The 27,405-nt window shown below is 41.5% G+C and overlaps 1 protein-coding gene across 2 annotated transcripts in view; it reads right to left on the reverse strand.

Annotated features, from left to right (window-relative positions):
• Positions 1-2,242: 2,242 nt before the first annotated feature.
• Positions 2,243-27,405, reverse strand: part of DOCK4 (dedicator of cytokinesis 4) — a 491,532-nt gene continuing 466,369 nt past the window's right edge. For both annotated transcript variants that reach the window (XM_011999203.1, XM_011999202.1), the window contains 11 exons: positions 23,347-23,523; positions 22,424-22,507; positions 18,438-18,557; positions 17,965-18,086; positions 17,522-17,642; positions 16,423-16,504; positions 16,163-16,272; positions 13,939-14,011; positions 11,794-11,907; positions 8,380-8,441; positions 2,243-4,891 (listed from right to left, as the gene is read on the reverse strand). In XM_011999203.1, coding sequence (XP_011854593.1) covers positions 4,427-4,891; positions 8,380-8,441; positions 11,794-11,907; positions 13,939-14,011; positions 16,163-16,272; positions 16,423-16,504; positions 17,522-17,642; positions 17,965-18,086; positions 18,438-18,557; positions 22,424-22,507; positions 23,347-23,523 — 1,530 coding nt within the window. In that variant the 3' untranslated portion in view covers positions 2,243-4,426. The remainder of the gene's footprint in view (positions 4,892-8,379; positions 8,442-11,793; positions 11,908-13,938; positions 14,012-16,162; positions 16,273-16,422; positions 16,505-17,521; positions 17,643-17,964; positions 18,087-18,437; positions 18,558-22,423; positions 22,508-23,346; positions 23,524-27,405) is intronic.

The following is a 27,405-nucleotide window of genomic DNA, read 5'->3' on the forward strand; positions in this document are numbered from 1 at the left end:
TAGAGAATCTAAAATGTCTCACCAATCTCTTCTCCGGAATGAAGTGTTTTAGTAGGTGCCGTCCTAAATTTAATGCCTGTTACTTTTCTTTTCATCTTCCCTTTTCACTTCATCAGGATATCAATATCCTTAGCACAAGATTCTATAAATAAAATACTTCACTGACTTATTAACCTTTCCTCAAACTTTAGGTAAGGTAGCAGTATTCCCCTCCCTCCCCCCACCAACATATTAAATAAGTAAACACACATTGATATCCAGTCTTGAAAAACTTGCCACAAAAATATATTGCTGGTGGCACTAAAACTGACATAAGACTCTCTGAACCCCCTCACTTAAAATCCTTGCCTGGCTGTTTGTATTCATCCTAAACAATTATACTGTGATTTTTACCCAATCCTACTCAAGGCCTGCTCATTAAAAGATCCACCTTAAACAAAACTCCAGAATTTCAACAAAATCTGATCTTACCCTTTGCCATAAGACACTACCAAAGCTCTGCTGAGGTGGGTTTCTCTCCCTTATGGTAGGGAGCAATGAACTCAGCCCTGTATCGTCAATAGATTGTGTTGATGACTGTGTCTTTGAGGAACTAGCAGTTAACAATTTAGAAAAACTATGTAATATATATGTGTAGAAAAAGGCAAAAGGAATATGTAAAAATATTAATAGTTATGTTTGGGGATTGGTATTTTGCTACATTTTCCAACCTATTTTTCTGGTATTCGTTTTTTTGTTGTTGTTCAGATGGAATCTCACTCTGTCGCCAGGTTGGAGTGCAGTGGTGCAATCTCAGCTCACTGCAACCTCCTACTCCCGGGTTCAAGTGATTCTCCTGCCTCAGCCTCCTGAGTAACTAGGACAACAGGCATGTGCCACCATGCCCACCTAATTTTTGTATTTTTAGTAGAGATGGGGTTTCATCATGTTGGCCAGGATGGTCTTGATCTCTTGACCTCGTGATCTGCCCGCCTCGGCCTCCCAAAGCACGGGGATTGTATGGTATTCTTACATAATGAGGGCTGGGCTTACTTTAATAAATAAGTAAGAATTCATTTCAGTACAAACCACCTTTCAATGTGCACAGATAAAACAAAGGCAAAGCTACGCAACTTGTTGTTCTCTTTGTTGTGTTTTGTAGAACAGTTAGTAACAATCCAGGGAGAAACCTACTTATGTAGGAAACTGAGCTCTTCCTATTGTAATTATGCTTGTAGAGTCCAAAACTGATGGGCTCAGTTGTAATGTAAATAACCCAAAAATATTCCAAAGTCACTTAGATAATGTTGAGAAACAATCAGAAAGACACTGACAATGGCCTTTATTTTTTGTGTTTTTGAGACAAGAGTCTCACTCTGTCACCCAGGCTGGAGTGCAGAGGCATGATCTCAGTTCACTGCAACCTCTGCCTCCTGGGTTCAAGTGATTCTCCTGCCTCAGCCTCCTGAGTAGCTGGGATTACAGGCACCTGCCACCACACCCAGCTAATTTTTGTATTTTTAGTAGAGATGGGGTTTCACCATGTTGGTCAGGCTGGTCTTGAACTCCTGACTTAAAGTGATCCACCAGCCTCGGCCTCCCGAAGTGCTGGGATTACAGGCGTGAGCCACTGCACCCAGCTGACAATGGCCTTTAAATGGGTTTTTGTATTCAATGAGGCTGAAGCTGTAGACAGTGGTTTTCTTGGCACTGAGTTACATAAATGTCTTAAACCTAATACAATATTGATACATTTCACCAAGTTAAAAGCCAGGCTTTATTAATAGAAATCTTATAGTCAATGGGGTTTTCAGTGTATATTGAATGTATATTTTCTATTATTTTATGAAAACTAGGGAGAAGAGTTGGCATGCAGATAGATTTTTACCACAGCTGTCAACAGCAGCATTTAACCATGCCCTTATATGCTTGGAATTATCTGTTTTATGTCAAGTTTTCTGATGCAAACAAATTTTGATGGTTTGACTTAAGTTGGCTCTGGTTAGGGCCAATGAATGGTCAGCCAACCAGGTAAATGCTACCTTCTCTATGGGATATTAACCCATATTGTTTGTTACCTTTCCAGTGATTGTTTCCTATGGCGTAAGTGAGCTGTAGTGAGTGTGAAATGCATCTATCTGGGCACGACAACACAAACAGGATCTGTCTAAAACAGAAGGCTAGAAATCTCACTATAATAAGATCAAGAGTCACTTCTATTCCAAGTAAAGACATGCTGATGATAGGAGTAAAGACAGAAATATTAAGATTAATCTGGTAACTTTATTTAATATTTACCATTCAGCAGCAACCAACATGAACATGTGGGCTAACAGAATCTCTTAAAATGTTCTGCTATGTAGCTGCTTCAGAAATACACACACATGATAAATTCAAGATAAATTCAACTGCTCACTGCCAAAATTTTTTTAAAAAAATGGCTCCAAGAGCAAATAACACTGATTTATACTGTGCCCAAGCACTAGTCAACAAATCTATTAAATTACACAGGAAAAGGAAATCAAGGAAGCTTTGTTATCTTATGCATGTCATCTTATTTAAATGGAAGTTTTTACTTCTTTAAAGCAACAGAAATATGGAGCTTCACATATATATGTGTATATATATGAATGTGGTTACAGACACAAAGTGTTATCAAAAGCAAAAGCTAGTTGAAAAAATTTCTGACTGCAGAACTTGCAAGATACAAAGCTAAAATGCATATGTTCCTTTTCTCAATTATGAACACTTTCACTAAACATAAATATTTAACATATATTAATTTTTCCGACATTCAAAATTGTAAAGTCAATATGGCAGAATTGTTAAAAGCACATATGTACAAATATTCTTTTTCATACATAAAGTATTTGGCATAATTATAACAATCATACTGCATCAACAACTGTTTGCTTTTATTTTTACTTTTTTTTACACATAATGGTATCTCTTATTAAAATTAACCAGTTATATACAAAAATACTTGAACATTTATTATAGAAAACCTCTATAACCAGCCTCAACAGCATATACCTGCTGAATGGTTTCATTAAGAGAATATAAAAAAGTGGTCACTGCCTTCCAGGTAAGCTACCAACGAAATAAACATGGTTAAACTAAAATGAGCTTCCCAACAAAAGAGGGAAAATATTTAACAGTATGATTTAAAATACAGTTCATATCTATTGTTAATTGAGTGTTATAAACAGTCAGTAAAAGAAAAAACAAAGATATAAAATACATTACTACAGACAAGGTGCTTTTTTCACACTTCTACAACTGTGGCATTAGCATCCCTACCTAGATCTAAGATGCTATGTTGCAATATTCAAGCTAGAGAAGTCTACAGCAACCCTCCTTCAACAGAAAGACGACAGGTCAGCTAAGACAAACTCCACTGGTAAAAGTGGAGAGTCGTGAGGAATTTTTTATTTTGTGCAGGATTGAAAGTTAATGCCCTTGCCTTTGATAAGTCCTTTTGCCATTTAATCATGCTAATACATTTTCACTAAGTTTTTTTTTTCTTCACTTAAGCTATTAATTTAATACTGTCCCGTATTGATTCCTGAATTCTTGCTAATGGGGCACAGTCATTTGTGCCTTTTTAACACTTGAGCACTTGCTCTTGTTCAATGACAAATTTTTTATAGGAAACAAGAAAGGAAGCGCAAAATTCAAGTAAACATTTCTTCTGGAGTCTCTTGCTTAATCGAGCTGATTGGAACTCTGAAGCAAATTGCACCTTGAAAAGAAATACAGTAGATACCATGGTGTCAGGGTAGTAAGGGATTTAGCAACCAATTTGCGAAATAGCATTTTAAGAATGTAGACAGCAGTCAAACAGCAAAAGCAACCTTAAAGAAGCATTTTGTTTCAAGAACAAAACAATTTCCAGTCCCAATCCTTGCAACCCTTTAAGTATACTGTCTTGCTCACCTGCTTGAACTTTAATTCTGATGATCTGCACTGATAATCTGCTCAGGGGAAGAGCCAAAACCCTTGCCTTATTTACAGAAGTCTTCTAAAATAAGGACCACTGTGTTAGGATGTACACTGACTTAATAAGCTTCCTCCAAGTATCAAGTATTCAGTAAAAAGGATACAACATTGTCACACATTGTACTGTCTGACAATATCGTATTGGTTTTAAGATTAAACTATATAAAAAAAAGTGAACATAAAAAGGTACAAAAGGAGTCTTTATCACTATTTACCACTTTCAAATGAGAAACGTTTTAATGAAATTCAGCCATATTTCATTTAACATCTGGCGTTTTAGATCAGCAACTTTTAATATTGTGCAACATGATATTAATAAGCAAGTTTTAATTCCATTCATCGAAGGATCTGAGTAAGTTATTAAAGTGCCTACACTAAATGTCTTCTCATCATACTTCTTATTTTGTAAACGGGCAAAGAATGCATCGCAGGTACATAGAAAAGTGACTTATAACTGAGAGACCTTGCGCGGCAGGGGCCTGGGCCGCGGGCCGGGGTCAGTCCTCCGGGCCCCATTCTCCAGGTGGCTGGATCGCGCTGCCAGAGGCTTGGGGGGCAGCGCGGGCGGCTCAGGCGTGACGGGGATGGAGAGGCTGTGAGGTAGCGGGACAGGGCGCCGCAGAGTCCGCTCGTAGACGCTGTACGGGGGCGGGGTCTTGCTCTCCTTGCGCACCGGCTCCTCCCCGCCGTAGCTCGGCACAGGCACAGGCACAGGCACCGGCACTGGCACCGGCACCGGCAGGGGCACTGACTGTTCATTCACCTGATTTTCAAAGCCTGAGGTTTCCGACGTGCTGCACCGGCTGAGAGAAGAAATCCCACTGCTGTAGCTGCCCGACAAGACGGGGGAGTTGGAGATGAGTCCTGGTGAGTGGTACTCCACCGGAGAGGGGGTAAAAGACTGCACAGAGCCCTGCTCCGGGTAGAAGGAAACGAGAGGGAAACACAGTATTGAGTCGTGAACGCAGATGCGCTGAAATGCGCGCCCCCATGCGGAGGCCCCCAGAACCCCCAAAGCCAGCTGCATGAGGAGATGCAGCCTTTAAAAAGGTGATTAAGGTAAAAGGTCATTACGGTGCATCCTAATCCAAGCTGACTGGTGTCCTTATAAGAAGAGGCATCTGGACACACAGGGCGACGCCAAGAATGCGACACACAAAGACCTTGCAGGAAGGGCGGTCTGCAAGCCCAGGAGGGAGGCTTCGGGGAAACCAAGGCTGCCACGCCTTGATCCTGGACTTCTAGCTGCCAGAATTGAGAAAATACATTGCCGGTGTCTAAGCCACCCAGTTTGTGGTATTTTATGGGGGAAGCCCGAGCAGACTAATACACTCACACTCAAATTTGAGTGTTGTCCTTTGTAGCACTGAAAATGCACACCAGACGTTTATCTGCCAGGGCCACCAGTCCTTGAGTTCAGTTCACCGCCCAGTTTACTCCTTATTTTCAGATAGAGGATACATGAGCTAGGCGTGGTGGCTCACGCCTGTAATCCCAGTACTTCAAGAGGCCGAGGCACGGATCACTTGAGGCCAGGAGCTGGAGACCAGCCCGGGAAACACGGCAAAACCCCGTTTCTACTAAAAAGTCCAAAAAGTTAGCTGGGTGTGGTGGCTCATGCCTGTAATCCCGAGGATGACCTGAGCCTTGGGAGGTTGACGCTGCAGTGAGCCGTGATCCACCAGTGCACATGAGACTCTGTCTCGAAAAATAATTTTAAAAAGGTACCCACCAAGATAATTTGGAGGCACACATTAGTCCTATAGTTTGGAAGAGAGGAACTGGCCAAAAAAAAAAAAAAAAAAAACTAACACAAAAACCACCATACAACCTTTGGGGGCCCTATTCACCTTCCCAGCTCAGCAGGGCATGCTACAGGCCAGGAGCCAGGGCCGCTGAGCACACTCAGCTCAGAGGACCCAGAGAGCTGAGGAGGAGGAGCAGAGGCACCCAAGGTCCTGCACCTGATTTCTCCAGCCATCACTCCAGACTCCTGAGCTGAACTGGCATACTGGCAGCTCCCGGGCTGTAGCCTGAGACGTGAGCTGTTTCATCAGCAGGGTTTTTTAAAAACCTGATTTAGTTGTTATTTTTTAACATTTCACATTTCACATGAAACTCCAGAATTCTGGCAGTTCATAAGGAGCTAGAAGTTCTGGCCACAATGGCACACATTCTCTTAATAGAGAGAATCTTTAAAAGCTGAGCAGGGGCTGTCCCTTTTCACTGTGCCAGTCCCCACTATGCCATGTGGGGACTATGCCCAGCCTCCTTCCTTCATTTATGTCAGCTGTCTGGCTCCATTTGGCATCTGAGTTTGTTGCTTTCCCAACTGGTATCCCAAGGAAAACGAGTCCTAAGAGATGCTCTGTGAAAAGAGGGTTCTGCTGGGAAATGCTGCACACCGTATGCTCCTTGTGTATATTCAAAACATATTCGCATTTTCAAGTCTTAGAATAAAGGAATACAAATAATTTTGTTCAGCCCAGTGTTTTCCAAACTTACTTGACTATAGACCTTTTTTTCCCCGCTTATTACATAATGTCCTGGAAAACTAATGTTCTGTGGCATACACTTTGAGAAATGCTATCTTAAGCTAACTTTACTTTGGTCTCTCTTTGTAAACAAAATAACGCTGGTAGATATACATCCTGTCATTTAGTAGGAGCCTAAAATTAAGGCCAATTAAGAGTTCCCAATTCACTGCTACCTCTGTCAAAAGTTAGACCTGAAATTCAAAATATGGCAGGTCAGCTCAGTCTTCGCTGTAGGGTTAGACCCATAGTTTAATGGCTGGCGGGGGAAAAAATTCCCAAAACCCCACTAAACTCTATCAGTTAGGGCAGCACACTGCAAAGCTAGTAACATGGTAGCAGTATGCCCCCTAATGTAACCCAGGAGATATAACACAAATGTTCGATCTATGTTCTTTTCCTTCAAACCCTACGTATAAAGACATGGGTTCGGACTGTATATGGCCAGTAAAAATATATACAGGTCTGCTGAAAGACAGCATATACCAGCTTGCTAACTAAGACTATTTCATAGCTATTCAAACATTTTTAGCCCTTGGGTTCTTTTTAATGTTTAAGAATTAATCTCTAAGACTTATTTTCTTACTACCCAACAAAAATTAAGTTGAAAAATACAGATGGTAATTCCATAGCAACGTGTGGGAGCTCTGTGTGAGTAAGAGTAAATGTAAAAGTGTGGAAAAGCCATATTGCTTTCCTTTCCATCACATCGAGGTGACAGGCTATGGCTTCCAGAGTGAATGCTGTCACAGGTACTTCATAATAACAGCTGCATTACAGAATGAGAACAAAATGAGCCAATCACTTGCACTTACCCGCGAATTTCTACATCAGAAATTTTGGCAATGCAAGGGAATCACACTTCTTTGCAATTTTCTCCATTTTGCGGAGGGAGGCGGATTGTTTTCCAGTTTCTCAATTTCTATCAGCAACTATCGTTAGCACCACAGATGCATTGGATCGCAACCTGCCCCTATGTATTTGTAGAGGCTAATTTGTCTTTTGAACATTAGCTAGAACTAGCTTATCAACACAAAAGACACGGAGCGTGTAAATCCTGAGTCACTCAGGTACAAAATCATTCTTTCAACACACTTCATATTTGCCTCTGGTGCAGCAGTTCTGAACACCAATCTCTCACGCACGGACAATCCTTGAAGCTAGTCTGATTCAATTTGGATAGAGACTAAATATTATTCTTTATCTTCATGAGGGACTTTTTTTATGTTTAAAGTTGTTAAATAGCCCATGTCTGCAAACCAATTCAAATGTCTGACCTTTACAACTTTCCAGTTTGTTCCCTAGAAATGTTTAAAATCCATATTACTGCCTTGTTTTTCATGATCAAGTATGTATTTCTAATGTAAATGAGAAACTTGGTATAAAAATATTAAAAGAGACTGTTAGGTTTGGCTTTGATAAAATGGGTGAGGCTGATGATAAAGGCAAAAAGACAACAGAGAATATTTAGTAGATCTTGATAGTGATGTTTCTCAATCTAAGTGTGTGTGTGTTTGATGTGCCTGAAACTAAAAGGCCAGGCTGAAAATTTCCTAGGAGGTACATTAGGACCACATTCCTTTCCTAATTCAGTATATGCACTGACTTCAGTTTGCAAGTTCTCACTGCTACCATTTGGAGAATGAGGCTAATCATGGAAAAACAAATGGCTGCATTCGTGGAGGAGGCACCCAGAGGGGAAAGTCCAGTGTTCTTTTCTTACCCAGCTTCCCCTATCCCTGCTTGATATGTTCTTTGCCTTGTCCCTGCAAATTAAAGCACCTTTTGATATATCCGGGATGAGTCTTAGAGAAAAAAAAAAAAACCTGGGCCAGTCTCTAGCCTCAGTTGAAAGACGGGCCTTTACCTTCAATGGAGATCGCCCGGCAGGTGAGGGGGATACTGATGTCGTGTGTCTCGCTGGTGAAGCTGTCAATGGGGAGAGAGATAACATTTCAATTAAGAAAAACCAGACGATTGACTATCTGCACATGCTCTCTGTGTTACAAACCCAGATAGATGATCCAGTGCATAAAGACCTTCTAAGCAAAGGGGGTGGTGAGGATGGGGCAGAAGCTAAATGATGCCTATCTAGAATGGGTTCTCACAAAGGGCGGCACCGCCAAGATATGGGAGCATCAGCAAAAAGTTATCATGGCATATATGATGCTTTGACCAAATGACAGGTTCCCAAACTCATCCAATGTCCTTTCCATTTCCCCAAAGTTCAGGTGCTTCTGCACTGCTTGCTCTATCTCATAAGGTGCTTTTAGGTGTGAGGTGCTAGGGAGCAGTTCTTGGGGAACAGCTGTTGTCTTTGACCTAAGCACCAATGAGAACACCATGGCCACCCCAGCAGCCTGGAACAGGTCTATGGGAATATATTGAATCAGCTCCCCCCAACAACTCCAGTACTCTCCACATAGGTAGAAAACCCTTGGCCATGGCCATACAAGAAGTGCATGGTTTTCCATTTCTTCCCCTAATGCTTGTACTCAGGTCTTCCCATTATCCCCTGGTGGTGGTTCTCTATGGATTTCATCATCGTGGCCAAGAAGAGTGAACTGTTTGCTTTTTCTCTCTAGATTTTCAAGTCCTACTCGTGGGACACAGCATGTGTGATAGCATTGCTCCTGTGTGCACGCTTGTGTAGCAAATCCAGCTCTCTAAAGCACAGTCCTGTATGGTGAAGGCTGGCCGTGACACAGTCAACAGGGCGAGGGTCAGCCACATTTCTCAATTCCACAGAGATGTTTCGGTGAACTCTGGGCATGTTGCTCTGTGATTAGCTGCCACTCTCCCAGCTGTCACAGTGAGGTTTGTAACTCGTAACAAAACTACTGAAAGGCTGTAAGGAAGAAAGACAGTTACAGAGCCCCACAACAGTGACCACAGATGATGACATAAGAACAGAACATGAGAGCAATCAGTGCAGAAGGGATGGCAGCCCTGCCAGTGAACTTGGGAAGGGTAAGGTCACCTGTGTGCTCTGGGTCCTAAGGGGTCAGGAAGAGTGCTCCATGATCACACTGCTGGTATGCAGCCTCTCTCTTGCTGGATCATGCTGTCAGCATGTGTCACATTCTAATAACAGCATTAGTTCTCCTGTCCTGTTGATTGTGGGTGATGATTACGGAAGAAAATCATGTCTGTAGGGAGAAGCTGATCCTGATGGGGAACTATATTCCTGCCTTAATGGTGGCAGAAAGTTTATTGTTCCCTGGGACCCTCTTCCTCTTGACTCAGGCAGTTGCTGACACCACCATGGTGGCCCCTGCAACCACAGCACATTTGCAGAAATATTTCTCTGGAAAGGCGATTTCCCATAGCAACCTAAAATAGTTCCATCAGTATCCTTGTCTTCAGGTTTGAACTGGCCTGGAAACCTAAGGACCATCAATATTACTCCTTAAAAAATGTTTTGCAGGTTCTCAACTTTAGGGACACAACCAGGTTTAAACTGGAGACTGCCTGAATATATGTACATTGTGAATGAGATACAAATAATTTGGCCGATAAGTTTTAGGCCTCTGCACACATACTGATATACTAATGCAGGTCATCAATAAGCTTAAAGTTATATCTTGTTTTCTTTGAAGACCTCATATGCCTTTCAAAAATTACTGGTGACTTGACTTTGGGCTTTGACAAGTAGAGAGTAAATTGGGTGGCACACAGTTTATTGTATTTTGTTGCAGGGTCTCACTCTGTTGCCCAGGCTAGAGTGCAGTGGTGCACTCTTGGCTCACTGCAACCTCTGCTTCCTGCGCTCAAGCAATTCTCCCACCTAAGCCTCCCAAGTAGCTAAGACTATAGGTGTGTGCCACCACGCCTGGCTAATTTTTGCTTTTTCTTGTAGAGATGGGGTTTTGCCATGTGGCACAGGCTTGTCTCAAAACTCCTGGGCTCAAGTGATCTGCCTGCCTCGGACTCCCAAAGTGCTGGGATTACAGGTGTGAACTACCTTGTCTGGCCCACAGTTTATCTTAAAAAGAGGTAAAGAAGGATGAGATGCTAGACTACAGCAGATGAAACATGAATAATCTAGAAACATCTATGAAAGAAATCATGTCATTTTTTGTTCTTGTTTTTAGGCTAGTTGTATTTGTAAAACTTCACATCCACCATAGACATAGGTAAGTGCTGAAGAAACTCTCCCATCCAGAATACGCAAAGCTAGTAAAACAGGGCAGGCCCCTCTTAAAAATGGCCCCACATGTAGGTCACCAAGCAAGTTCAGGAGGCAAGGAGGCCTGTTATTGCTATAAATTTACAAAGCTTAAGATCCATTTTCAGTGGTTCTTAAGATCTAGTGAGCAGAAGGATCACTAGATCACTGAAAGGTTTCATAACAATACAGATATTAGGGTCTTACCCCAGAAAAACTTAGATTCTGATTCAGTAGGTGTGAGGTTAGAACTGAGAATTTGCTTTTTTATTTATTTTTTTTGAGACAAGGTTTGACTCAATGGCCCGGGCTGAAGTGCAGTGGTGCCATCTTGGATCACTGCAACCTCCGTCTTCTGGGTTCAAGCCATCCTCCCAAGTAGCTGGGACTGCAGGTGTGTACCACCACACCTGGCTGATTTTTGTATTTTTTGTAGAGACGGGTTTCGCCATGCTGCCCAGGCTGGTCTTGAACTTGTGAGTTCAAGCGATCCACCCACCTTAATCTCCCAAAATGCTGGGATTACAGGCATGAGCCACCACACCTGGCCAAGATTTTGCTGCTTAAACCACCACCTGAGCGGAGGCAGTACCCTGAATCAACCCTTTGAGAAATATAGTCCTCGCATAAAGACCTCTCAAAGCAACAGATAACTGCGGATGCAAAGTTAATGACTCTGATAAGCTTGTGGAGCATAACTATTAGTCAACAGCTATTTAGAGGCAACTGGAAACTTTGGCATCAGGCCTGAATAAGACTGAAGAAAGAAGCTGAGTTAGCAGAGGTTGATAAGAATGAAGTGGTTCAAAGTGAAGGTTAGAGAAGATGCTAGTGACCTACCAAGGTTAGGGTGCCTCCCCGAATTTGAGAATGGTGGCTTGGTAAAGAGCACTTTATAAAATCTGAGAGGCTTACTTGGAACGGACCATTGTTTGACCCCGTGTAATAGAAGTTCAGGAAAGAGGGAGACAGTTGTCAAGGAATTACGCAGCTACTAAGGTTTTTATCCCAGAAATCAAATGCCTACCTTTCTCTCAGGAATTCAGGACAAGCTGGAGTAGTCAATAAAAGTTATTTTATAAAAGTGATTGTTCAAATGCTTCAAATACCCACCAGTCTGTGTGGGTCTTGGAGGGACAGGGGGAGAGATAAGTTTCCCACTATCCGACATGTTCTTGGCTTCCTTCCCACTGTCCAGGCTCCAGCTGCTAGGGGTGGGGTTCACAGCTGGAAGGGAATAACACAGCTAAAAACACATGGTCCAGCTTTGCCCTTCCAATGCTTGAGATCTTAGAAGAAAGTCAGAATTATCCAGAATGAAAAATTAACTGGATGAAAAACAAAACAGGAAACTTGTTGAATACTAAATCTTTATTTAATTGGCTGCCTAACAGTTATAGTTACCATTTAACTGGGCGCTAGCAAGTCTCTTCATTTCCCTTAGTGCTGTCAAAGGGAACTACAAATCTTTACACTGGGGTGTAAAACTTGCTGAGAATTACACATGTATTTAGATGCTGGATAACAGACGGAAGATGTAGTCACTGGACTATTTTAAAACTTGGTTTTTAGTAGACATTTCTGGACAAGTGACACCTCAAAATGGAGAAGATAATGACATACTAATATTTTAACTATTTGGCAGAATTCTTGGGAAAGAACAGCCATGCCACATTATCTCATTGATAACTCTTTGAGGAAAGAACTTTCTGAAATCAATGAATTACACTGAAATATGTCCTTCAAAAATGATTTGGAATCCTGACAGTATCATTCTTATTTTGTAATTTGTCTGCTCTGTGCTTCGGTAAAATGCAGGAATATACAGCAATCCTGGCAGGAATAAGGGCAGGATACGCTGGTTGTAAATAGCCTCTATGCAATGTTTACATCAAATCTGAGTTCCAGTGACTCACTCCCTGTACAGACACTGCCATCTGGTGGGCATGTTGAGAATTTTAACATTTTACCGCTCTCATTTTCATTTAATGGGATGGAGTTACCCCTCTTAAAATTCTTTTTCTCTCTTCTTTTAAATTTGCATTGTGGTTTTCTTTTCTTTTTTTTTTTTTTTGAGACGGAGTCTCGCTGTCTCCCAGGCTGGAGTGCAGTGGCGCGATCTCGGCTCACTGCAAGCTCCGCCTCCCGAGTTCACGCCATTCTCCTGCCTCAGCCTCCCGCGACAACAGGCGCCGCCACCGCGGAGACGGGGTTTCACTGTGTTAGCCAGGATGGTCTCGATCTCCTGACCTCGTGATCCACCCGCCTCGGCCTCCCAAAGTGCTGGGATTACAGGCGTGAGACACTCCGCCCGGCCTGTGGTTTTCTTTAGTAGAAGGGGTGAGAAAAATACCACATTCCTTAGTTCCGACAAAGATCAACATGTGACTTGTAACATTAAAGCCAAATTTGTGTTTTAAAATAATTTTGCCTAAGACTTCACTAATTTCCATCTTCCAAGGAAAGTTCTAATGTATCGGTGTACCCAAATGACTATAGTTTATTTCTTAATGAGGTTAAGAGGGCAATTAAAAGGCACTTTCCCAGAATATTTCATTAACAACTCTTGACTCATTGGTCTGGGGAACTGCTCTTATTTTTGAGGCTTGACCCTGAGAGAGGTGAATGGGTGACTTGCTGCAAGCCCCGACCTGTAGCTGAGGAAATCGTGTTTAATCTGCTCTTCATCTTCTGCTGTCTTGCAGACTAATCCTAATTGGCTATTTACTGCTATCCATGTGTTTGGTTCTCATTTTGTGTGACCTTGAGGCAGGGCACACTCCATTATGCACTGGATTGCAATTCTTAAATGGCATTTAATTGTACAAGAGCCGTATCTGAGTCACAACAAACAACACATGAGTTGGCTGAATGAGCTTTGTAAGGGAGACAAAGGATGGGACCACCGAATCGATCTGGGAGAAGCTATTTTCACGGTGCTGAACAAGGAGCCTAATTGGCAACTTTGTTTCAGGAAGAGGAGGCATTGCCTGGGTGACTCACTGGATGGTAACAAAAGACCATTAAACATAGGCGTTCCTATCTTGCTCAGATTCTGCTGTTAAAATCTTATAGGAAAACAGCTTTTGAAAAATGATCATGAATAACTGTCTTTCATTAATCCCCTAAAGAGCATACCAGTCCTGATCATTAAAGCGCTAGAGCACTGCTTTCCACACAGACACACAGAAGACTGGAGAACATGAGGATAAAACAAGCCCTTACACATTCCAGGCCTGATCATGCGGCTGGTCTTACCTTTTTCAGGTGCAGAGAGATTTGGGTCACTGCGTGGCAAGGCCCCGTCTCCAATATGATTAAACAGCATCCTCTGCAAAGGTACAAGGGTTGATTTTTATGATGTGATATACGGACATGTGAAACCTTTTAGAAAATGAGATGATTATCCCCTCACTAAAACTTTTGATTCAAAATAATTTTTATATGATAGGATGAGCCTAGGAACAAAGAATTTAATTAGATTTAAGTAAAAGGGGGTGGGAAGAGCCTTAGGTTTTGAGAAAGAGTGTTTGAAAAGTTTGTATTACATTTTAAATGTAAATGGTAAATGTTCATAATAAAATGGAAGGTAAAAAATAAATAGTAAATAGCAGTTGTGCTATGAAGTTCTTTTTTTTTTTGAGATGAAATCTCACTATTATTGCCCAGGCTGGTCTTGAACGCCTGGGCTCAAGCAGTCCTCCCACCTTGGCCTCCCAAAGTGCTGTGATTACAGGCATGAGCCACCACACCTGGCCTGTACGGAGTTCTTTATAAATACAAATACTACAGTGGTGATATAAAACAGAAGTAAGAATTAAAGGAGAAATATTAGTTCAAAAAATCACTTGCGAATGAAATTTAACCCCTGCATGTTAAAAATCCTTTATTAGGTTAAAAAAAATGAAATAGTTGATAGTCTACAATTTTTAACTTATAAAAATGCCAGTTTTACATGGTTTTACCTAATATATTAAATAGAAAGTACCAAGTCCTTAAAAGTAGATGTACTACAGCAATGCGCACTATTGAAATTTTGGCAACATATATACTGCTTCCAATTTTGCTAAAACCAGAAAACTTGGGAGGCTAATCAGAGAAGGCTTTCAGAGTTGCCCATGCTGGCAACAAGTTCTCCTGGAGCAGAACAAACTGAGAAATTCCCTTGCAGCATCATCAAGTGACAAAGGGTAATAGCTAGTCCAGCCAAATGCATTCAGATATAATTTCTGCAAGACATCAGCGCTGTGCAGAGGCGGTACCCCGGGACTTTCGGGAGGATCACACAATCAGCAAAGACAAACCAATCAAGCCAAATCCCACTCGCGTTCATTCACTTCCAGATGCGGCTATAGACTTCTGCCAGGATAGTGTAGAAAAACAGAGAAATTACCTGGCGTAGAAATAACTATTTTTCTCTGCTCCTAAATTATTCCCAAATAATCTTTAAAATTCAGAGGCTACCCATGAATCTTCAACTTTGAAACCAACCTTCAAGGCTCTCGAAGTGCCCAAGGGCTGAGCCCAAGTCTCTGCTCTCAAAAAAACAGGGATCACTTCAATACCAAGTTCAGGCAGGGGCTGAGGGCCATGCTCCCTTCCTCCCATGAGGAGTTGACAGGGAAAGGCCAATGACTGAACCACTCTTTTCTCATGCATTCAAGAATGGCAAAGGCAAACAAATTGCTCCTATACTCATGGGTACCCAGAAAGGAATCCGTTGCAGCTCTTTTAAATAGGTCTAGGCAAAGGCAAAGACTGCTGGGCAGGAGAATGCTTCTCTTCAAGGGTATTTTCCTAGTCTAAGACGTTCCCCCAGACTTCTGTTACATACACAGGGCATGCAAACACACACAGGCACTTTATTCACCCAACTACGTTGCGTAATGTTTAAGCAGCAGCAATGAAATAGATCAAGGAGGGTAAATTTCCCATTTCCCTTTTAGCTTCACTGCCAAGCAACTACCATGTGTCCCTATCAGAAACACGGCTCAGGGCCAGGCATGGTGGCTCATACCTGTAATCACAGCACTCTGGGAGGCCGAGGCGGGTGGATCACCTGAGGTCAGGAGTTCGAGACCAGCCTGGCCAACATGGCAAAACACCGTTTCTACTAAAAGTACAAAAATTAGCCAGGCGTGGTGGTGTACGCCTGTAATCCCAGCTACTTGGGAGGTTGAGATAGGAGAATCGCTTGAACCTGGGAGGCAGAGGTTGCAGTGAGCCAGGATTGTGCCGCTGCATTCTAGCCTGGGTGACACAGTGAGATCCTGTCTCAAAAAAAGGAAAGAAAAAAAAGAAACACGGCTCAGGCAGAAATTTCTAACCATGGGCAGCAGACAGAGGTGCACTCTTCACCAGGTGGATTGGTCTGACAATGCCCAGCTGCTTGCTTTCGGCAGCTACCATGTGTTTCTGCAGAGATATGTAAGCAATTCCAGAATCGTCCTTGTTTTCTAGTTCCTCTACCCTACAAGGATACCTGCGAAGGCTCCACGGGTGTTGGATAGATGGCACTGCATGGTCTCTCTCTTGGGGACAGGCAAGAGTTTTCTCGGGAATGTTTGTGTTTGTCAGACAACAAAGGAGAAGCTGGGAAGAGAAGGAGAGAGGAGCATCAGCATGGTAGTGGTGCTGCACCTGTCTGGAGAAGAGAGCCTGAACGCGTGGCAGCTGGCCATAGTTCCCAGGACTAGAATGTTCTCTGGGCACCCTTGGTCTTCCCCACACTCTGGCACTGACCTCTGGCACTCGATGGAGCAGAACTTGTCACATTAGGTGAAGCCGAGTGAGTAGAACTCAAGCTTGAGGTAGATGGACTTGGCTGGAAACACACAGGGAGCTATTATCACACCCTGATTAAAGGCTGCCCACAACACTGACATATTTGAAACAAAATCATCAACTTTTTTTTCAAATCAGCGGGAAAAAAGTCCATTTAACAATATAGAAAAATCTTAATAACTTAGATTGACAAAGAAGTCTGCATGAATTAATAAAAAGTCTGAGATTTTGACTCCTGCCAAAGGAATGCCTTCGTGTTAGATTCAGCTACACACTGTGACTTTGTACCAGTTAGCAGCGCATTCCTTGGTTGAGGTGTAAGTAGACAGACTTCCAGCCTAGGGCCCAAAAATAGGTGGGTATAAAATGTGCCTTATAAAAGGCATAAAATGTGCCTTCTCGTTATCTGTAAAAGTAAGTTCGACCGGGCATGGTGGCTCACGCCTGTAATCCCAGCACTTTGGGAGGCCGAGGTGGGCAGATCATGAGGTCAGGAGATCGAGACCATCCTGGCCAACACAGTGAAATCCCGTCTCTACTAAAAATACAAAAATTAGCCGGGCGTGGTGGTGCACACCTGTAATCCCAGCTACTCATGAGGCTGAGGCATGAGAACTGCCTGAGCCCAGGAGGCAGAGGTTGCAGTGAGCCAAGATCGCACCACTGCACTCCAGCCTGGGCGACAGAGTCAGACCCGTAAAAAAAAAAAATAAATTAATTAAAAGGCAAGCTAAGAGGCAGCTAGTGAGTGGCGACACACTCTGAGAGTCCCGGACTGCAGAAGGAACTTGGGGCAGGTCTCAGAGCTGAACCCTGTGCAGCGTGCCTGGGCTTTTCCATCGCTTGCTGATGTCGTCTTAGAGCGATGGGGCAGTTTTAAGAGAAACGTCTTTGTAGACTCTAGAGACCCATAAAGCAAGAAGAGTGTTTAAAGGTTTGTCCTTAAGCCAAGTTCTTGCTTGTTGGCCTGTTCATCAGCACAGCAGAATGAACAGAAACACTCATGACTGAGACAGAAAAGGAATAAACACAACCAGACAAAAAGCTAATTAAGTACCTGCATGTTAAAGACTTCATCAGAGCTTTCTGATTGCCCTGTAATATTGCTTACTTCAGCAGAAGCTTGTGAGGACAGTGAGGAGGAAGAATATCGGTTGACAGCTGGGTAACTTAATGGGCTGTTTCGGGGGAAAAAAAAGGACATTAACTCAGTCTCCAAATTGTACTTTATCATGTGCTAGAATGCTATGAAACCAAAGGGGGGGGGGAATATATCCCATTTTGTTTTCTCCTGTTTGCCTCAATATAATCAAATGTTTGAGTTTATTTCTCACGCTGTTGCTGTTTCACCAGTGGCAGATGTCTGCAGCTGCCTCGTGGGTTAGTTATTTCATTAAGAAATAGCATATTTGACAAATTGTGCCATAAAGAATGAGAGAACCATTCCAGATCATCTTGTGGGTGAGGCCAAATTGTAAGACAATTTGGAATATGACTTACCTGCGTCTAGGAATTACCCTGGTACCATCTGGGCTCACAGAGGCAGGTGCTGAGTTTCTACACACACGAGGGCTTCCATTAGGAAAATGGACAGGACTGGCTTGCATACAAGCAGAGAACTCCTAAAGATGTAGTGAAGGAAATATCTCATTACAGTAATGATATGGGCAAAATTACTGATGAGATAGGTTAGCATACTAGACACACATCCTAACTGTCATCAAATCTTTACATAGGGAGCTATTAAAGCAAGTTCCAGAATTATTTGGCTTTTCCTCGCTTACATTTGTGTTTTCCCAAAAGGAAAGCCTCGCAAATAGCAGACAAGGCAATTGTATTTGAGGGCTCCCTGGTAAAACAGTGCAGTTTGGTAGAAAAACCAAAAGATGTCACTATTGGATATATCATCATCTCTTTAACAAGCAAACGGCAGTGGTCAGGCTGCCCTGCCATGGACACCTAAGTGTACATACCTGTATCCCTAAGCTCGACTTCATCACAAAGAATTGGTCGACCAGCTTTTTGTGAAGGGGTCTCATATCTTGAGGTACAAACTTCTCATGCACGGCCAAACCAAATTCCAGAATCTGTGCCTTAATTAACAATATAAGGAAAAAACCTCACATCAATGACTACCTCTCACTAAGTGCCTGCTATGGGCCGAACACTTTACTATGCATTTTGCTTACATTACTGCTAATCCTCTGCCTCTGACAAGGTAGGAACAGTTGTCACTTTACCGGTGAAGAAAAACTGAGGATCTGAAAAATCCTTCATGGATAAAAGACAAATGGGGATTAGAACTTGGTTCTGATTTCAGACTTAATTTTCCTACTCCCCCAGGCTTCTTTCCCACGTATTTTAGATCTATAATTACAATGCTTCGTAACAGTTACGTGTCTTTTGGACACTTCCTTCTCTTCCCAGGGTGGAGAAGGAATAGGGGTGGGCACTGCTCCCTGTTAAGAGGGCCGGCAATTCTCCCCTAAGGATCTCTTCTTTGCATGGCACCCTCTCCCCCACATTTTCCTTCTCTCCCCCATCGGGTTCCTCTGTGCTCATCCATCCCTCCCACAGACTTTCAGAATCTGCCAGGGAGGATGGAAAAAACGAAAAGGAATTCTATGACAGTTTCTATGCTTCTTGTTTTTGTTTAAAAAGATTATTCCTGGCCAGGCGCGTGGCTCACCCCTGTAATCCCAGCACTTTGGGAGGCCAAGGCGGGCTGATCACAAGGTCAGGAGTTCAAGACCAGCCTGGCTGACACAGTGAAACCCTGTCTCTACTAAAAATACAAAAATTAGCCAGGTGTGGTGGCACGTGCCTGTAGTCCCAACTACTCGGGTGGTTGAGGTAGGAGAATTGCTTGAATCCGGGAGGTGGAGGTTGTAGTGAGCCAAGATCACGCCACTGCACTCCAGCCTAGGTGACAGAGCTAGACGCTGTCTCAAAAACAAAAAACAAAAAAACAAAAAAACAAAAAAAAATTATTCATCTTCACTTATAATTCAACAAGACAGCAGGTCCTACTTAAAAAACTTTCCTGCTGTGAGGATCCGAAGAGATGAAGGTAAACATTCAACCTTTCTTTGTTCAACCATCAATAGTGTGTGATTCCTTTGATTTGAGCAGCAGCTGTCCTTTGTATTTAAAAAATGCCCCCCATGCTAACATGGTCAAAAGGACAAATTTCACAGACTGGGAGGAAAATGAATCCTACATCACTACAAGGTTTTGTTGTTATTGTTGCTGTTTTTAATCTTTGCAGCTTGTGAAGATTTTAGGTTGAAAGCTCAGGTCAAACAGGACTGACCCTGGCAGGCTGGGGCATCCAGCACCTTCCGTAAGGGACAGGGCTCTGGATGCTGCCCACTGCCGGCACATTTGCATAACAAATATCAAGGATGCCTTTGAAAGGCACAGCTGGAGTGAAGTGTGTCTGAGGCATAAAGGGAGAGGCCACATCTGTGATGAGGACATGGAAGGGATGTAGGAGGTGAATCTAAACATAGGGGCCCCTGTCTTCTCCATTTTAAACACTAGCGTTAGGTGACTTCCCTTTTGTTCACAGATTGTTGCAAGTTGCAAGTGTGCTGGGAAGCAGACTCCAGCATGGAGATCATAATGTTTATAAGGGTGTACCTTGGGATTGACTGATGCCTGTCAGGGGGAGGGACAGAAGCCGGACTTGACAAGAAAAGAAGTTGGGCTGCACAGCAGTCCTGTCAGCTGCTGCCAAACCCAAGGGACCTCTGGAACGTTTTTAAACATTTATTTGTATTTTAATCTTTTTAGAGACAGAGTCTCTCTCTGCTTCCCAGGAAGGAATGCAGTGGTGTGATCATAGCTCGCTGCAACCTCGAACTCCTAGGCTAAGATGATCCTCCCACCTCAGCCTCCCAAGTAGCTGGGCCTACAGACATGCACCACCACACCCAGCTAGTGTTTAGGTTTTTGTAGTGATGGGGTCTTGCTATGTTGCCCAGGCTAGTCTTGAATTCCTGGTGTCAGATGATCCTCCTACCTCAACCTCTGGATCCTTAATGGTCTGTTTGAGTTGTCCTGTGTTGGGCCCAAATGGCCAGGCTTTCTATTGCTTCCTCAGTCTGGGAAGTGCACCACTGAGAAGGTAGCAACCTTGGGCCAAGTGGCTCTCTGCAGCCAAGGCAATCCCTGAAGGGCCTGACAGCTGGAGATGTCTGTCGATAGCCACATTTCCTGCAGCTGAGGCAGCGTAAGGCTGTCCTGGAAGAAGCATTGGGGTGGTGCATGTCCCTGTCCTCTAGAGAGTTTATCTGAACTACTTTGCAGAGGTCCAGAGAAGGATGGTGCCCTCTCCAGTCCACCTCCCCAGAGAGATGATGAGACTTGGCCAAGGTCACATTTACAGTCATATGTGCACTGCTTGTCTTATAATAGAAATCTCACATTTCCTAGGCCATGGCTCTTTCCACGAGGTTTCAGGAACATAATCAAGCAGGACATAGAAGAAATAAAGGTTCCCTGGTTTTATTTTTCTTGGGAGTCTTCTTGATGCTGAGCTACCATTTAATTCTGGGGAAATAATTCAGTCAGGCTGAATCCAGCAGATACAGTCCTGGGGTGAAGTGAACCATTCATAAGAGGTAAAACACAGATCTTTAAAAATCAATGAAGGTTAAAGTCATTGCATAATTCTAAGTATTGGATGACCTAAACTGCTCACTTCTAGTATCTACAAACACCCAGAGTCACATTGGGAACTTGACTTATTCTTTATTTCCTTACAGATCAGCTTCAAGTAATTTTTCTCTGTCTTCTATGGCCACCTCTTTCCCTGCAGTATTAGGTTTTGTGGACTAAGCCTACAGAGCATAAAAAATGGATGAAAACCAGACCCAACCTCATCATTTTCTAATCCAAAGAGCATGCTTTACTTATTAATTTGACATTATTGAGTAGAAACAGATGCCTTTGTCACATTTCATCACACATATTCCACTTTTCACAGGAATCATATGTTTTTATTTCCTGTTTAACACAGGCTTCCAACCATGTCTCCTACCTCAGAGGTTTTCAAACCATTTTCAGGCTGAGAGCTGTCAATAGGGACACAGTAGGCAACAGATTACTCCTTCCAGTTATTTGTACTTGACGGTTCCAAATAAATAAAATAAACCACGCTTCTCTGGGGTAGAAAATGATGAGTTGTATCTCGTTTTGTCCATATCATGTAATCTATAGGTTTACTTTGCAAAATATGACACTGCTTTAAAGCAAGGTCTATTGATTGCCCACTTCCTTATTATAATGCTTACGTAACAATCTCATTCATTCATGCACTCATATTTGGAGTTGGCATCAAACCTACAGCAAGTCTCTAGGAGGAGAATGTTCAAAGAATGTTTTAAGAGACCACATGAAGCTGTTTGTTTCACAGGTTGAGCATCCCTAATCCAAAAATTGAAAATCAGAAATGCTCCAAAATTTGAAGCCTTCTGAGTGCCAACATGATGCTACAAGTGGAAAATTCCACACCCAACCTCATGTAATGGGTTATAGTCGAAACTTCATGCACAAAATTATTAAAATATTATATAAAATGACCTTCAGGCTATGTGTGTCAGATGTATATGAAATAATAAATTTTGTTATTTGACTTGGGTCCCTCCCCCAAGATATCCCTTATGTAAATGCAAATATTCCAAAATCTGAAACACTTACGGTCCCAAGTATTTTGGATAAAAGATACTCAACCTGTAACTGGCTGCCATAGTCTACTCATTGTTAAATTAATTTTTGCATCCCAGTGGGAAGAAAAAGTAGAAATTAGCAAGTTGGGATATATTACAGGAATCTGTAACCCTTGCTTGCCCGCTTCAGTTAGACCACTGATGCAGGAAACCATGCAGAGGGGGCTCTAGGTAAGCGAGCACATATCCAGGCAAAATAGAAGGGGATTGGCTTCTGCTTCACTTACCTGCTCAAGCATCAGCTCTCTTAATCGTGCAATTTTCTCCCCATCTTCAGGGTGACTTAAGATATATTCTTTGACAAAGAATGCCTAGTAAGGGAAAGGAGAATCAGTCTACTTCAGTGGAGTTACAAGACAAGTCAAAGACAAGTTGTTTTTAAAGACCTGGCATCTTTATGGAAATGACACCATTATAAACCACATTTTGGGACAGATGGGCTGATTACGAGCGTAGGTGGTTGGTCAGAATGGAAACATAAGAATTGTTAAAGGAAGATCAGTGATTGTACAATAAGTACCCTTGGTAAAATAAAGAACAAACCCAAATCAATAAGCTATATGGCTTGTATCCTAAAACAAACTGCCTTAAGATTCATTGTGACCCAGATGGTGGCCTTACCTTCCAGGGTACTGTATCTTTCTGTTTAAGAGAGCAGATGAAAGGTCCACTTAAAGCATCATCTAAGCAAGATTGGTCTTGTCTTTTTTTTTTTTTTTTTTTTTTTAATTGGGATAGGATCTTCCTACGTTGCTCAAGCTGGTCTCAAACCAAAGTGCTGGGATTACAGGTGTGAGCCACTGAGCCCAGCCCAGATCAGACTTTTCTATGCCCATGAACTTCTTTGCTTAGAGAAATTATTTTAGGTGGATATTTATTAAACAATCCTAATGTCCTTTCTACTTTTATTCATGCAAGAATGAATACACACACACATTTTTATTATCAAAATATAACATGTTGGGAAAATGGAGTTACTGGGCAATTACAAATGACTGTATGTTTTGCTCTGTTTAACAAAGGACTCTGTGTCAATTGCAGCCCTGTGTTTGCGTGCTGATATGGGTACACAGTCTGAAAAAACATTCATGAAACCCTGAGAAGGCTTTCACAATTGAAAACTTTCTCTGAAACAATACCTAATCCTTACCTCTTGGTACCTGGAAACACCACCATTAACTGCAGCATCTATAACTCCATTCAGGCACATCGTCAGGGGATTAATATTCTGCATCTGTCTTGTCTGACACTGACTAATCAGAGTCTTCAGTTGCTGATTCTTATTTTCCAGCACTTCAATTGCATTTTCCAGAGGACTCATTTCTACCTGAGAAGCAAATGAACATAAATATATGTTGAATTTGTGACATTCAAGAAGAAAGACAAAGTAGTTTATCCATGTTCTGAATTATCTGCGCTCCCCCTTGGCTTCCATCAATATCTCTACCAGGGGCCATTCTGTAGAATAGACGCAAGTGGGATGTTCATTAGCAAGGTTTGGAAAGGGGCAAGTAATTATATTTATTCATTGAAATGTGGTTTGGATAATCAACAATTCTATATTAGCACTGCAACCACCAATTTAATCCTTAAAATAATATCCAAGCATCTCATGTCTTTTAAAACCAGTTTTTTTTTCTTTTGAAGGGTTAAATATTCAGAGACCCTGAATATTATCACCCTTCTCAATGCTTATTTGATACAAATCACCATGGGAGATATAAAGATGCATTTATGGATCCTCTGATGTCAAGGAGCTTTCAGCCCAGTTGGGAAGATGGGACATATGCCATATGAACCTCATATGTATATATAACAGCACCATAAGGTGGCACAGGATGGCACACAGTTGGGAATTATAGAAAACAAGATAATATATACTGCAGGATCTATTTGTTGGAAAGCCAAATAGAATCATAATGACTTAAAAATTCCAGGCTGTATGGAGGACCTAATTGTGAAAATGGTAAAAGTGCTCTTCAAATGTATGTCATTGGGATTGCTATTGCCATTGACATTTTCCTTGAAGAGAAGGTCTGCCAAGCTCTCAGCAATCAAGTAATTCAGGATTACAATAAGCATATTTAAATATTGGTTCATGCAGGCAAGGAAACAAATTAGAGTTTTTAAAGGTCACTTAGATCATCTTAAACCAACACTGAAATCCTAGAATATTAAGACTGAACATTCATCAAAGACACAAAGAGAAGGGAAGATAAGCAAGAACATAGAAGATTTTGTAACATGTGTAACCATCAAAAAGCACATGTTCAGGGTTTATAAGGACTCTTAAAAACCAGTAAGAAAAAGGTAAACAACCAAATAAAAAACGAGCAAATGAATTAAACAGCGACTTACAAAGGAATAAATTCAAATGGCCAGTAAACAAATAATGAAAAGGTGTTGGGCCTCATTTGTGATCAAAGATGTGAAAAATACTACTACAATAACATACTACTAAACACCCACTGAAATAGTAAAAACAAAAATGACAACAGCAGATGAGAGTGAGATTGTGAGCAACGGACTCTTGATTACTGCTACTGGAAGTTCAAGTTGGTACCTTCACTTTGGAAAAACAGGTGAAGATATATATAGGGATGTGTGTGTGTATATCTATATCTTATGATTCGGAAATTCTAGGCATATAAGGAAAAGTGGAGTAGGAGGTTTTTGTATGTGTATACCAAGAAACATATACAAAAATGTTCATAATCTCCAAAATCCATAAGTCCATTGACAAGAGAATAAACATATTGTGATATGTTCATGGAATGGAATAGCACACAGCAATGAAACAAACTTCAGTCACATGCAATAACATGGACAAATACTACAAATAACACTGAGTCAAATATGTCTCAATAGAACACAACTAGTATGTTATATAAAGTTCAAAACCAGGTAAAACTAAATTGACTTGTTTAGAGAGGCAAATAGGTGATAAACTAAGCAAGGCAATGGATACCATAAAAGTCAGGATAGTGACTACTTTTTATGGTGAAGATGGAGCTATAATTGAGAAGGGGTGCATGGGAGGCCTGCAGGATACGGCTGGCAATGTTCTGTTTCTTTACCTGAATGGTGGAAAATGGGTATTTACTTTCAGATTATTTGTAACAGTAAATCTTTGTTTTATGAACACAAAAGTTAAACCATAAAGGAAGTCTGAGAGCTCTGAGTAACTGAAAGTTAAAAAGTAAGCAAAACATCTTAGAACATAGAATGGTGGTTCCCAGGGGCTAGGGGGAAGGGGAGAAGAGAACTGCTGTTGAGTGAATACAGAGTTTGAGGTTTCCAACATGAAAAACTTCTAGATACCTGTTGCACAACAATGTATATATAGTTAACACTACTGTACTGCACACCTAAAAATGGTTACAATAGATTTTATGTACTTTTGGCTATAAGAAAAAAGCAATCTTCATCTTTGTAAATTCAAATGCTATTAAAAATCAAATTTTCTGGAAAGTAAATAAAACAAGATATAATAAACATAGGCAAAATACAAACGACTTGGAAAATATTTCCAACATGAAGGATAGACAAAATGTTAGTATTTGCCAAATACTGAAGAGACAAAGGATGTGATTGGTGCATTCACACAAGAAAATAGAGTACATCAATATATGAAAACATATCTTCACTTAGCATTCAAAAAATGCTGAAACAAAACATCCAACCCCAGTATAATTTTGGTCTATTTGGAAAGATTAAAATATACAACACTTAGTGTTGGAGAAGATACTGGGGAAATAAGTATTTCTAAGACTAGTTATCCCCTCTAGACAGGGTGTAAATGATATATCCCATTGCTGATCCATGAATCAATGGTTACAGTGGGGATACTTTTGATTAATTCACTTCTAGGGAAATCTAAGGGGACAGTCAAAGAAATGTGCAAAGATATGTGATATAGAGTGTTCACCAAGAATTACTTTCCTCCATCCCTCAGATTACAATCTGTAAATACTGTTTACCACCAAAATGAATAAAGAGTCATTGGAGAAATAGCTGCTTTCAGGTCTAGGGCAGGAGACGTTCAAGTGATCCTAGACCACCTGTCTTACCAGGAAGTCCTTCAAGTATCTGGGAGGCAAACATGAAAGTATCTGGCCTGTGATCCATTCATTTTCTTTACTGGGGAATGTCCTTAGGGGACAGAAAAGACAGGTGACTATGTCTTATCTCTTTGTCAATTGAACCTTCAAGTAAACAGACTAAAAATAATTGCTAGGGGGAAGAGATGTTATCTACGGAATGCCCAAGAGGGAAGTCCCCAGTCAAAGGATTTCTTTAAGTAAATAAATCAGAAGCCATGAGGCATGATTACAGAATGTCCCTGAGAAGCTTTACAACTAACTCTCTGGAGTAGAAAATGGAATGTTTCCTAATTGACACTTCATAATTTAAATGTGCTTCTGAATGAGGAACCTTGTGAACCTCACTTAGGGACTCCACCTATAATTCTGAATTATTACTGATGTGGGGAAGAAGGACCTGGCACGCGTGATGTCTCAGAAATCTCACTGCTTTATCTGAGCATCCTGCCTGCCTTGAAATTACTAGCAAAGCTTGATGCTGGGAGGGGTCACTGAGTCCTGTGTGGAATTTGACAGTCAGATCCTGTGTGTTAGCTCAGTAACAAAGACTACTTGGATACTGTGAAAAAAGACTCAGGAGCCATTTTGATGAGGCTTCCAACAGGCAAAGATGGAACATTTTGAAATTTAATAAGAATAACTGCAATGGATTAAAACAAAACAAATATGCTTACATCCATGAGTTACTAATGATACTAAAAACAAAACCAACCAAACAAAAACTCCTCTGGTCGCTTTTGTAGAATACAGCATTATCTTTACTGTACCTCAGGGTAATCAAATATTTCGTGAGAGGACATTTCTGTTTACAGAAGTATTCCAGTGAGTAAATAAACATGAAATGATAAAATATTACCATTTTGTGACCCATAAAAGATTAATAGATCTGGTCAATGATCACCAGTGGCTGCCAGCATCACACACACACACGACAACCAGTAGCACATAACACCAAGTATGAAGTAGTCTTGTGAAAATAAAAGCAAAACATTTCATCAAGTCTCTAGTTCTAACTACCAATTTACAAGGAATACAGGCGACAGAGAAACATGTTAAATGACTTCACTGGGATGCAGTCTGCAGAATCCACACGTAAGGAAACATTT

This window comes from Mandrillus leucophaeus, unplaced genomic scaffold, assembly GCF_000951045.1.
Source record: "Mandrillus leucophaeus isolate KB7577 unplaced genomic scaffold, Mleu.le_1.0 Scaffold588, whole genome shotgun sequence".
In the NCBI taxonomy this organism is placed as follows: Eukaryota; Metazoa; Chordata; class Mammalia; order Primates; family Cercopithecidae; genus Mandrillus; species Mandrillus leucophaeus.